Source organism: Chenopodium quinoa, unplaced genomic scaffold (genome assembly GCF_001683475.1).
Source record: "Chenopodium quinoa cultivar QQ74 unplaced genomic scaffold, ASM168347v1, whole genome shotgun sequence".
Lineage (NCBI taxonomy): Eukaryota > Viridiplantae > Streptophyta > Magnoliopsida > Caryophyllales > Amaranthaceae > Chenopodium > Chenopodium quinoa.
The window spans coordinates 3,742,225-3,755,870 of NW_018742651.1; the positions used below are offsets into that span (position 1 = coordinate 3,742,225).

A 13,646-nucleotide genomic window follows, 5' to 3' on the forward strand; every position below is an offset into this window, starting at 1 on the left:
TGGGGTAAGGCCATTGTTCTTGCCATAAGCACCTTTTATAACGCTAGTAGCATCGCTCTCCACATGAATAATGCTGAAACCAAATCTTCTTGCGAGGAGTAAACCATACCGAGCAGCCAGACCTTCCGTTATTGCAAGACTTGTATAGGGGATGCGTTTTGTTCCAGCAACTAAGAGCTTCCCTGTCTCATCTCTAGCCACTGCCCCCAGTCCCACAAAGCTGCCTGCACATACATAGGTATCGACATTTATTTTCACCACGCCATTAGGTGGGCAGAACCAAGAAATAGCACTACTTGCTGCCATGTCAATACGTCCCATAGCAGGTAGACATCCCACCTTCTTCGTATACTCACAGTACTCATCAACCAAGCTCGAAAAACCAGCAGCAACAAGGACCACATTTTCCCTCTTATTGCTAAAGACCACCTTATTTCTGCAGAACCAGGCAGCCCATATTAAAGCCCCCATTGATCTCAGCTCTTTCGTTTTCACTCTGCTGGCTAACCAGCTCCATCTCTCCTTAAAAGAATCAGTAGGTGCTCCTACTAGTAAATTCACCAAGTTGCTATGTCTCCAAATTTCAGCAGTAGCCTCACAATGAAAGAGTGCATGAATTATCATTTCATTTCTAACACCACATACCTGGCAGGTTCCATCTTCAGTGACATGTCTGTGCACAAGACGTTCTTTCACAGCCAAATTACCCCTGCACGCACTCCATATAAAATGCTGCAACTTTGGGGGAGCTCTCAAGTGCCATATGCCTCGCCACAGTTTAGCATTTTCTGCATCAGAGTCACTTTGTTTCAATCTACCAGTACTTGCAAGCCAATAGCACGATTTGGCATTAAAGACTCCATCCTTCGTATGGATCCAGAATAGTGAATCTCCTGGGCTTCTACTAGATAAGGGGGTGGCAAGAATTGCAGCACTAATGTCATTAGGGAATAAATTATTAATTAGTTCCCTATCCCACGCCCCACCCCCTTCCACCACCAGCTCACTAACCCTCAACCCCAAATCACTTGTGCTATTTGGAGTAGGATACACAACTTCTCGATCATAAAAAATCCAAGGATCTGTCCATACTTTAATGTCATGCCATGTGCCTACTCTCCAACCCATACCATCCTGTAACACAGACTTTGCTCCCCAAATGCTTCTCCAAGAGTAGCTTGGGTTATGGCCTCTATTAGCTTCAATGACAATTGACCTTTTATAAGATCTCGCTTTCAAAGTTTGGTGCACAAGAGTATTGCCTCCCTTAAAAAGCCTCCAGGCTTACTTCGCCAACAGTGCTTGATTGAAGCTTTTCAGATCACGGAAACCCAAACCCCCCATCGCCTTTGGAAGACATAATTTTTCCCAACTCTGCCAATGTAGCTTCTTAGCATCTTCTCTCGACCCCCACCAAAAACTACAAAGAAGAGTATGGATTTCATCAATTAATCCATCTGGTATCTTAAAAATGCTCATCATATATGTCGAAATCGCTTGAGCCACTGCTTTGATGAGTACTTCCTTACCCGGTCTAGACATAATTTCTCCTTCCACCCATTTAATTTTTTTCCAAATTCGTTCCTTTAGGCACAAAATACGGCTTTTTTAATTTACCAATGACATTCGGAAGCCCCAAATATTTCTCATGTCTGTCAACCTCCCTTACCCCCCAAAGTCTCAACAATCTCCATCCTTCGATCCAGCGGCACACATTTGCTAAAAGTTACATTTGTCTTATCTAAATTGACTTTTTGACCAGATGCTCTTTCATAAATACTGATAATATCAGCAACAACCGAGCATTCCTGCAGAGTAGCTTTTGCAAACAATAAGCTATCATCGGCAAAAAACAAATATGAGACTCTAGGTGCCCCAATACAGATACTGGCCCCTTTTATTCTATTTTCCCTCGCAACACGGGACAAAAGTGAGGAGAAAGAATCCGCACACAGGAGGAACAAGTATGGTGAAATAGGATCTCCCTGTCGAAGACCCCTAAAGGGATGAACTTCACCCGAAATCACACCATTCACCTTAAAAGAAAAAGAGACACTAGCCAAGAAATCCATAATTCTTTTTATCCACAGCACAGAAAAACCGAGCTTTGCCATCATCTTCTCCAAAAAAACCCATTCAACTCTATCGTACGCTTTCATCATGTCAAGCTTAAGAGCAATGGACCTATCTTTCCCTTCCCCCCTTTTTTCATAGCATGGAAAATCTCAAAAGCAACCAATGCATTATCTGTTATTAGATGCCCCCAGGACAAAAGCACTTTGATTGACCGATACAATATCATTCAACAAAGGTTTTAGTTTATTAGCCAATGTTTTTGATATTATCTTGTGTAACACATTGCAGCAACTTATCGGTCTAAATTCTGTCATCCGTTTAGGCTCATTACATTTTGGAATAAAAACAATGCATGTTTTATTAATTTCTAACAAATCCACCCCACCATTCCACCATTTTTTCACAAAATCAATAATATCGGTCCCAACAATATGCCAAAATTTCTGAAAAAATAAAGCATGCATACCATCCGGTCCGGGTGCTTTGTTTGGGTGCATTTGAAAGAGCGTTGCTTTTATTTCCTTACCACTCTGTTCAGCTTCAAGCCTGGCATTATTCTCCTCCGACACCATGGTGTTTAAACCTGTAAGAGCCTCATTAAAATTTGACGGGTGCTCCATTTCAAATAATTCAGCAAAGTAATCCGATACAACAGATTGCAGCTTCTCATGTTCTTCCTGCCAAACGTCGTGCTTATCAAAGAGACCACTTATGTAGTTTCTTTTCTTCCTCTGACTTTCTTTTCGATGAAAATAAGACGTATTTTTATCACATCTCGTAAATCATTTGCCCTTGATCTAGCAAACCCATATGATTCTTCAAGGCGTCTTAATTCATCAAGCTCTGCGAATAACCTTGTGCAGTTATGTAGCATCTGAGTATCAACTCTCCCTGCTTGAGCCTCTCCTAAAGCCTGCTCAACCTTTCGGATTTTTTTCTTTAAGGAGCCAAAAGTCGAAGCAGCCCACTTGATTAAATCCTTAGCACAACTCATGATACGGACGTGAGATCAGCCCCCTCATTACCCCTCCATGCATTTGCAACCACCTCACCACACTCCTCCCTTGATAACTACAGTGCTTCAAACCGAAATAATTTCTCCTTCTTACCCCTTTCGAAATAATTCCCTGCCTCTAATAATAATGGTGCATGATCAGAGTTTTGAATGGGTAGATGTTTCACAGTATAATTCGGCAACAAATTACACCACCCATCTTCAGCAAGAGATCTATCAAGTCGTTCTCGAACAATGGTTTCCGGATTTAGACCACGCTTCCAAGTAAAGATGTTCCCAGAGAATCCCAAATCACGCAACCCGCATCAGTCGATAGTCTCACGAAAACCATCCATACATCTCTCTCTACGAATAGCACCCCATCCTTCTCACTCATGCTAATAATCTCGTTGAAATCTCCAAACATCAAGCAAGGGGTTGTACCCTACCTATGTAGATTTTCCAACATAGTCCAGGTTTTATATTTATTTTCAGCTTCCGGCCAACCATAGATACCAAAGGCTCTCCACATTGTATTTCCCTCACCATCCAAAATATTAGCCGCAATATGATTTTTTGAGAAAGATAGCAGCTCCACCTCCATGTCACGCCACCAAAACCCCATCCCCCCAGATCTTCCATCACTAATTAGGCAAATACCATGATCAAAGCCACAACGCCTTTTTATTCTCTCCAAAACACTACTACACACCTTTGTCTCCATAGTGAAGACAATATTTGGCCTCTCCTTCCAACATAAGTCACAAAGAGAGCGTACCGTCCATGGGTTGCCAAGGCCAAAGACGTTCCAACTTAAGAGTTTCATTGTCGTTCGAGGGCTTGGTTATCCCCAAGTCCCTCTACTCTAGAGTTGTTTGCCACAACAAATTTTGCTACTCCACTCTTTTGTTTTCTTGTAACATTTGTACCATCCCCACTTATTTCATCTTCTATGTCTTCCCTCATACACCTTTTTAGAGAACCCCCCTGCTACATTTATGTCACAAGTATCCCCTAAATTACTCTCCCTCATACTCACATCATCCCCTCTCATCATTCTTTTCCAACTCTTTCCATCACCTCTCACCCCTGTCCCCACATTCCCCATCTTTTTCACAACTCCCCGATCCCCACTATTACCAATTCCAACAAAGAAATTAGAGGAGAGTTTTTCCCCAATATCCCCCTTGTCCTTTCCCCCACCCACCGTATTATATACCTCCTCCCCTGTACTTTTCCACCACAACCAAATCACGACTTGCATTATGAGCAACAGTGTCTAGCTCACTTCCATTATTATTTTTCTTCACTCTCCTTCACCACATTACCTTCTTTCATACTCTGAATTTAACGAGGCCTGAAAACAAGCTTCTTTGACTGTTCATTCATCATAACAGCCAACTGTACTTCTCTCTCCTTGGGTGGAGACACACCCATATCAGCACTTGGGGAAACAAATTTGAGTTTATGAGCCACACCCACAGGACCAAGTTTCACTACATTTGGATCATTATAGTTTAAACATCGATTGCCACTCCCTGTAGTCACCTTCTCCATAATTTTCTTCTCCTTCTCTAAGTTATCAAGCGCAAACTTTGATGATTTTAGCGGTGACGCTCTTAGCCATGGCCCATATTGATACACAACATCACTACCTCCCTCCCCCTCTTCTTCCTTCTCACATTCTCTATTTGTATGGTCTAGCACACCACAGTAAAAGCAAAAATCGGCAAGTCTTTCATACTTTGTGTCAATCCACTTCGACTTCGAAACCTCAACTGCAATGAACAGGCCCCTTCAGAGAGGCTTGTATACATTAACCATGGCTTTGATCCGTATGAACTCTCCCTATCCAAGAGAATTAGCATTATCTATCTCAAGGAAACCCCCTCACACATCCCCAATTTCCTTCATAACAGAGGGATCTCTTCTATTGAATGGCACATCAAAAAGACGAATCCACATAGGAGTGCTATCGAAGGTTACCTCAGAAGGTTGTTCCTCTTCTTTGATCACCTTTAGCAGTAGGATTTTTCCATCAAAAGACCAAGGCATACCATCAAGAACTCTTTTCCTATCTTCCTCGTTAACAAATTGAAAGATGAACAAATTTGTGTCAATTGTTTTTATCACAATGTTATTCTCCAATCTCCACACCGACATAAGGGTTTTTGTCATCGCCTCAATATTGAAAGGTTTCACAGTGAGCAGTTTTCCCACAAGAGCCATGGTTAGGTGACCCGTCAAAACCCCTTCAGCATCATCATCAATCTTCCCAATTACAGAGTTTTCCTCATCCGTTAACTGAAATTTCTCCCAGTCTTTGATCAATTCATTCGCCATTGAGAACACAGGAACAAAAGAACGTTCAAATTGTAGTAGAATCAGTTAAGAATTCGCCAGAAAAGCTTCGTACGGTAAAACCCTAGCGCAAGGACCACTCACCCTATTCGAGGGACTTCAAATTAAGTGTATTATTAATACAAATGAGAGAGAGAAAGTGTGGTGGTAATTTTTTTGTATTTCATGGGTGAGATGATTTTTGAAGAAAGTATATTTTTTTGTGGTATAAATAATGTGAAGGAGTGAGAAAGTGATAGAGAGAGATTTTATAAATTTTTATACTATGAGTTCATGACTCCATGAGTCCATGCCTGACGAGGTCTAACCGTCTAAGGGGCCAATATCTTACCGATTTCCCGCTAGATACCAACTAAGAATGAAGTAGTACTAGTACCACAAATCAAATTGATAAGCTTTTACTCAATTATCATTATCAGTCTATTCACACCTTTCCTTCTCACTCGTTGGTCAATACAACTATGTTTGGTATTCAACAATCTATCAGCAGTCATATCATTCAATCGTAGAGCCTCGTCCACCGCTCAGTTAAGTTAGTAACTCTTTCCCTTTTCTTATATTCCTTTCAATTTATTAATATATACTCATATAATATACATTTTCCGGTAATGGGTTTCATTTTTTTTGGTTTAATTTGTCATTAATTTATGATTTTATCAGCTAATTATTGACATGATTAATCGGTTTCAGTTCAAAGTAACGGGGTAGAGAAACATGAGCGAGTGGTCAAGGGCCCATATTTGCCAATGTTTAAACCGCCTTCTAACACTCCAGCGTATTTCAACGGTGACTATTGCCGACGAACGACGGAAGTCAGGCGAGCAGTTTGTTGAAAGCGTGTTGAGTCTTGCTCATAAGCTCAGCCAGTTGGGTGTTTGTCGTGGTCACATTGTTGCAATATGTGCTTTCAACAGGTTTCATTTCTATCATCTTTATTTGTCATTTATGTTCCTCTCGTGTTCATGATATCTTATCCGTTTTGACCGTGTATGTTTTGTTGACAAACGACTTAAAATTTATAATCCCAATATTCCCAACCTTCGTTTTTAAATATTTGCAACAATTGTCTTTTGTCGTTTGTTTTACAACACATTTTTTTTAATTAGGCGGAGTACACACGGGTGTTTTCAATTCACCTGATTTTCACTATTATAAACTTATTAGGATTTATTTTAATGGTAGTTTGAACTTATATAACTGTTATTTGAATTTATCTAAACTTATTATTTTCCAAATGAAGTGAAATACCGGGTGAACATAACAAGACATTGTTTTATTTCACAATCAATCAAAGATAACTTGTGTATTAGTTTATTCATTTCCATGCACTAAACATAGCCATTCTTAAAACTACTTGCTAAATCTAGTGTTACAAGTATTTAGGAACAAAATACGTGTACGAGTTACTCGTAACAAATATGTGGTTTGTGGCTATTTTAAAATTGTGTGGTGATGACCAAAATTTCATTCCTGTGACTGTTTAGTGATTGGTATCTCGAATGGCTGCTTGTTGTTGCATATATAGGGGGATTATTGCTCCTCTTAATTATCGTTGGGTACGTATAATGTTTTAGTTTTTGTCCTTTGATTAACTCTTCTTTCATAAAATGAATTGTGAAGTGTTTTAATTAAAGGCAGACAGTTGTGCATTAGGAGTAGCATTGTTACTCTTCAATTTTATTAATATTTCATGGGTATTAAGTGCAATCAGATGACTTCTTAGTTCACCAATTTGGAACATAAAATATTCTTGAGTTTCAAGGTGGTAGGAGCCATAAGGGTTTGGTTCCATTGTTAGCTTTGAATAGACCTGTTTCTTCTTTAGCATTCTGTACCGCTAATGTCAGATATTACACCATTATAAGGCTAACAGTTTCTGTTACTTAGTTTTAGTTTTGAAAGTATAAACTGATTGCAAATTATGTGAGGATATGTTTTAACATATGCTTGTTTGTGTTTAATAAGTTTGGTGGTATAAGTGAGGTTTACAATCTAAGGTCTGCGGAGTTTGGAATTAAAGAAATTTGTGAAACTATATGCTGACTGACTGTTTCGTTTATTAGATGGTGTAAATGGCATATGACATATTAGCATCTTCAACAATTTGAAGCAATATCTAATTATCTATTATACGGTCTATTTTGATAGCTTCAATAATTTTTTAACCACCAGAGCTTGGAGGAGTCAAAAGTGGCGCTGGAAGTTATCCACCAGCAATGATTGTCACCGATGATTGTTGCACATGGTTATCGGAATTGCAAAATGGTACCATGTTTCGTCCAAGATGGCATGTTAATATGGGATTTCATTATTGGAGTTCAAATGGTATGAAAGCTGTCTCCAAATCCATGCTTGACATTTATAGCTACATTGAAATTTATGTGTGAAGTGGCATCGTCAATGATCATATCTGAAAACTTTTATTCTTCATCCTGTAATACTACGTCAGGTGTACAAAAATTTGAGGGGCTGTCCCGAAATCTTGAATCTATCAAATATTGTTGGGCACCTGAAGATGTGGTTATTATATGTTTCACTTCAGGTACTATTGTGCTCCAATCTAATTTTCTGACATATGAACTTGTAAACATATGGGAATTAAATTAGTTCCATACTAAAGTTAATGCATTTTTATTAGTTATGATGTATGCAAAGTAGGAACAACCTTAGATTTGTAATTGCAATATTCTCATAACATGGAAAGTAGGAACAACATTAAATTTGTAACTGCAGTATTGACGTTTTGTAACTCCAATTCAAACCCCTCATTACTGTAAAGCTCATCAATAGACTGATTATCTTTGACTGTATGAATTTTCTATATATGTACATGAAATAGAAATGAAAAATATAATCATGCTTAGGCCCTACTCATGCTAATGCCTTATAATTGTATAAGCCATTCAATTTCCTCTATTAAATGGCACCTTCATATCATAAACCTAAAAAAGTAAAAAGTATTTCAGTGAGGTACTGAGCTTCAGATTAATCACAGCAAGTTACGGGAGAGCCTAATGCTATCATAAAAGACCAAGTTACATACGCGTATGACATAGAAATTCTGTAATACATGTACTAGTTACAGCCTTGCCAAAATCAGAACCTCTCCCCACATCAAATTCCATTCCCACCTTTCACAAAACAACCTTTTCCCATATCAAGATTTCACCACCTCCATTGAAAGGTATAGCTAGTCCTTACACTATTTCACATATTTTTTAAAGGTGATTTTTCATCTGTTATTTGATTACTATGTGAATTTACACAACCTACATTTTTTTGGTAACAACTCAACTTTTAGCATTATGTTTACATTTGATTCTTTTTTAGCATTCTAAATTAGTTTAAATACTTTCTTCTTTATAGGGTCTATCGGCAAACCAAAAGGAGTTACCATAAGCCATGGCTCATTAATAGTGCAATCCTTGGCAAAAATTGCTATTGTGGGTTACACAGAAGACGATGTAAGTCTCTTTCCATGGTCCCTCTATTTTGTAATAAAATTTCATCATGAGATAGCAAGAAATATGAAAGCAAAAGGTACTCTCCCTTCCTTCTTTTGGCATTAGATAAGAGCAAGATATTTGTTGAAGAATGCATGATTTCATTTGCCATATTTAAGAGTTTATTGGTTCCTTGAAATGAAATTGAAAAGAAAGAAAAACATTGATGATCATTTTACATTTTGTTCTTCTTTTTCTTAGGTATATTTGCATACTGCCCCACTGTGCCACATAGGTGGGATATCCTCATGCTTGGCTATACTAATGGTAGGAGGTTGTCATGTATTGTTACCCAAGTTTGAAGTCAAAATGGCTGTGAAAGCTATAGAGGAATCTCATGTGACTTCATTCATAATTGTGCCAACAATGCTAGCTTCACTGGTTTTTATGATAAGGTACTATCAGATTACATGTAATTGACCTTTTTTTTTTCCTATTAAAAATTAAGTGAAGTATGCATAGAGTAAAACACATGATCGTCACTAATTGGTTTCTAAAGTTGCTCCTCTCTTTGGTGATTGGTAAGGAGTGCTAGTTGATGCATAATCTTACTCCTGATTTCAGTGTTAGTAACTTTTGTGTGAAAAATCATTTCTTAGAAGTTTCTCACTTTCCATGATACCCTTTTTTTAAGGTGGATTCGTGGGAATCAATGAAAATACAAGTAAAAGATACAATCTTGATTCCCACAATTAGTATACTGTATGTTTGCAAAGTAGGGTTACTGTGTACACTATATATTTTGAATAGTAATGCTAAGGCTCCTTAGGGAGTAGACGAGTAGTACATATTCTGACATGGAATCAACTATCAAGAAACACCCTTGTAATCAAACTCTACAATTCTTGTTCTCTTCCATTTTATTTTTAATTTTTTTTTTTGTTAAAAGGACACCTTTTCTTCCTCTTTTGACATGGCATGGCAGATGGGGAAACCCCTCATACCATTACAATTACCATGCCTATCACTCAACCTTGAATGTACATCAAAGCCTTGGTTCCTTTTATTCAATCTTGACTAGAAAAAGGTTAGTATGCTACAGGAGTTACTCTCTTCTGCAACACAGCTAAGGTCTTAATGTTTCGAGTAAAATTACATATGTTCCCTTGAAATGATTTTGTCACCAAAATTACACCGTTATACCTTCAAATGTAAAATGTTTAGGTGTCTGAAGGGCCTCACATAAATATGATAAGAGACCTTTGACAAACATCATAATTGGAGTGCTAACTTTTTTTTTATGAAAGTTGGGTTTTTCATTTTTCATTTTTGTGTATACTAAACAAGATTTGATGATAGGCTTTTGGTACCACCTCTAAGACTTTTAATAAGTAAACTAGTTGGCATCTACTATATTTTACTATTTGTGCTATCAATTTGTTTTACATATTTCCTTTTCAAGGCACAATGAAACAAGGAAATTGGATCTAAGTGTAAAGAAAATATTAAATGGTGGCGGGAGTCTTTCTATCCAACTTGTTGAAGATGCTATAAGATGTTTTCCAACAGCCAGGCTTTTATCTGCTTATGGTATTTACCGCTTGTCTTATTTTCAATGGTTTTCTTGTATTTACTATAGATTTAATTCAAGCAACGTTCTTGGTCACTGAGGAAAAAACATGTCTGGAAATTTCTGGCTCCTTTTTTTAAGTTACTATTACTGTCTTTGCATCCCTCCTCAAAGTGGGGAAGTTTAGGTATGTACCACAATACTACTATGTAAATTTGAAGCATATGTATATGTGAGACTCTATTGCTATGCCCTCTATTATATCATATTTTGGTTTAATAACCCGGTGGGTCAACATGTTATTGGCATAGAAATTTATGAGTTAGACTCAAGTGAATGCAGATTTTGGATTGATATTCCATATTCCATTTGCAAAATATTTGGTAACATACCAACTTTGTTTTCAGGTCCAGCCGTCTAGGCCATATATTGCCATGATTATCTGTGTTCTATGTTGCAAAAATGTAGTGTTATCTTGGTGTTAATACTTAGCATTGACTTGAATAGGTGTGTGTTGATCATTATGGGTTAGACATTCATGCCATAATATGTACTCCTTTTAGGCGGGGTGGGGTTGGGGGTGGGGCCGTGGGGGGATACTGTACGTGGGTGACTGTTGTATTGATTACGTTGCTTATGCTCAAGTTAAATAACATTGTTCTTAGTTCATACCAAAAGGCCAATTTTCAATAATGTACATGAACTTCCATCCATTTTTCTAATAGTTGGTACATTTTGGACTTCTTAAGCTTAGTTGAGTTTTTTAACCTTTAGCTCTTACTCTACCTTTTACACTGGCTTGCCCTTCATTCGGATCCAGGAATAAGGATTTCAGCTAATCAGTGAAGCTTGAACAATAATGCCTGTCAGTAATTGAAAACCTGGAATGAAGTTCGATTAATATTAGCGCCATGACAATATAATTACACTTGATCTTGGGAGAAAAATTGATAATTTGCCAAACTACAGAGAGCTGAATTTTTTCACAATAAGAATTAGTTCTATCTTTACACATCTAATGTTTTTGTACTCATGAGTATAAAATTGATCTGCCCCACTTTTTACATTTGTTATTTTGGTAAACCCTCTTCTTATTTCTGATATTGACTGCAGGCATGACAGAGACCTGTTCTTCTCTCACCTTCATCACCATCCATGATCCAACTGTTAATAATTCAAACCAGCACCCAAAGAAAACAAGTGGAATTATTTCCAACTCTGTGCACCCAGCAGGAGGTATCTGTGTTGGGAAGCCAGCACCTCATGTCGAGATACTGATAATAAAAGAGGAATCTACTCATGTGGGGAGAATTATGACTCGGGGACCTCATGTCATGATGCGCTATTGGAGTTAAATTAGTGCTGCAGTAATTGACTCCGGAGGAAATTGGTTTGACACTGGTGATAGTGGGCACATTGATGCTCATGGAAACCTGTGGCTTGTTGGTCGTAGAAATTGTCGTATCAAAAGTGGTGGGGAGAATGTGTATCCTGAAGAGATAAGGAAAACCATTAATCTCTATTATTCATTTTGCTTTTGCAGTGGAATATCCAGGAATGAATTGTTTCTTTGTTGTGTTACAATTACAAACAGAAGGGTTGTACGACTTGTCCCTTCTCCTAGCTAATGTTGTTGGCCTTATATTGTTACTACATTGGTGACACAGGTGGAGGTTGTGTTGTCACAACATCCTGCAATTACAACTGTGGTAGTCATTGGACTCCCACATCCACACTTAGGTGAAATGGTTGTTGCTTGTGTTCAAATTAGAGAAAGCTGGATATGGACCGACTTGAAGGTTGGTGAGTTGCCAAGCAATGTGGAATGTCACTTATCAACCAGTGTGCTCAAGGATTATTGTCGTCAGAAAAGCTTGACCGGGTCTTTTTCTAATCATGTTCCCCTCCCCTCTCGTCTCCCCCTTTCTGAAACAAATGAAAACAGAATCCCTGTCTGTACAATTTTCCTTGGGAGTGTTTATATTTTTTTGTTGACTGACAATTTTCTGTAATATTATGCTTGTAGGTTTAAGATACCAAAAGATTTTATGGTTTGGAGGAAGCCTTTCCCGCTTACAAGCACCGGAAAAATTAAAAGAGACCAAGTTGAGGCAGAGGCTAAATTGTGTTTACAAGTTTTACTTTCTAATCTTTAACGCAATTGTTAAATATGACTTAATTTTTAACAACATTTTACGTAACATTTTTTCATTCAAGGTATAGTTATTTTATATTCTTTACAGTTTTTTTGTTTTTTTTTCCTGGTAGTCTTTATAGAGTACTGAAAAGTTGAATGTGTGCTCTTTACAGACCGCCAGATTCCTAATTTTTTATTGGGTAGAATGTTGAGTTTTTGTTAAATTATTTTGACAAAGAGAAACAAACAGTTATTGGAAGAGATAATAACAATATTTTAAACTAAAATATGCTCTTACACTATTACAGGCTTATAGCAGATATTTTTAAAGAAATTTTCTGTTTCATACTGTTATATTTTACTCCCCCCCCCTCTGATTAAAAGTTTGGTAGCGAATTAAAAAATAAAGGGGCTTACTTGATTAAAAGTGAAAGAATTACCATGTAAATCTTGAGACCTGAATTTAATGTATTTCAAATGAGACAAATAAAAAGAACAAGGGTAGCTCTAAATAATATAATTACGAGTTTACAACATCATATTATGTCATTGAGTATGCAACTACGCATGCATATTCTATGCTTGTTTCAACATCTTTCCGTCCATAAATATAATGAAAGAAAAAAGTTACCTATCCTCTACAATTATCAACAAAAAAAGCCAAGATTAGAGCTGTCTAAAGGTCATCTTCTCCTTGAAGCTTGAATTACCAAGTTGTACCAACTGTATGGTACATTACCTTTAATCCTTCATTAAATTAGTTCATATAGTCACTTTCTTATTTGGTCATTAAAGCAAGTATATATGTTTGTTCCAATCTTACTCAAGACAAAAGCTAAAAGATGAAACAAACATCATTATAACATTCACCATGTTTATCTTCCTCTTTTTCTGTTATGAAGTTCTTTCATCATATGATAAAATGTTAGTGCATAATTTCTAGTCCTACCAAACAAAAATCACAATGCCTAAAAAAACAAGGAAATCAAGCATTTTTGCTCTTCTAAAGAGCATATCCACATGCCAAGGTCACACCAATGGCGATTCGAGACAAGGCACAAGGGT

At 37.4% G+C, this 13,646-nt stretch overlaps 1 protein-coding gene and 1 pseudogene across 1 annotated transcript; one reads left to right on the forward strand and one right to left on the reverse strand.

Annotated features, from left to right (window-relative positions):
• Positions 1–1,655: 1,655 nt before the first annotated feature.
• LOC110722177 lies at positions 1,656–3,070 on the reverse strand. Its single transcript, XM_021901444.1, has 3 exons — positions 2,849–3,070; positions 2,603–2,753; positions 1,656–2,224 (listed from the first exon to the last, which is right to left on the reverse strand). Exons 1-3 carry the CDS (start codon positions 3,068–3,070, stop codon positions 1,656–1,658), a joined length of 942 nt encoding a protein of 313 aa, XP_021757136.1.
• A 3,075-nt stretch (positions 3,071–6,145) lies between these two features.
• On the forward strand, positions 6,146–13,192 carry LOC110722178 (annotated as a pseudogene).
• The last annotated feature ends 454 nt before the right edge of the window (positions 13,193–13,646 follow it).

Bases quoted from the DNA above. Each gene is read 5' to 3' on its own strand.
- LOC110722177 (XM_021901444.1), bottom strand. From the start codon at position 3,070: ATGAGTTGTGCTAAGGATTTAATCAAGTGGGCTGCTTCGACTTTTGGC. The intron at 2,754-2,848 runs GTGATAAAAATA...GACGTTTGGCAG, and splicing joins GGGCAAATGATTTACGAGAT to GAAGAACATGAGAAGCTGCA. The intron at 2,225-2,602 runs GTAAGGAAATAA...GTTGCTTTTGAG, and splicing joins GCTTGAAGCTGAACAGAGTG to ATTTTCCATGCTATGAAAAA.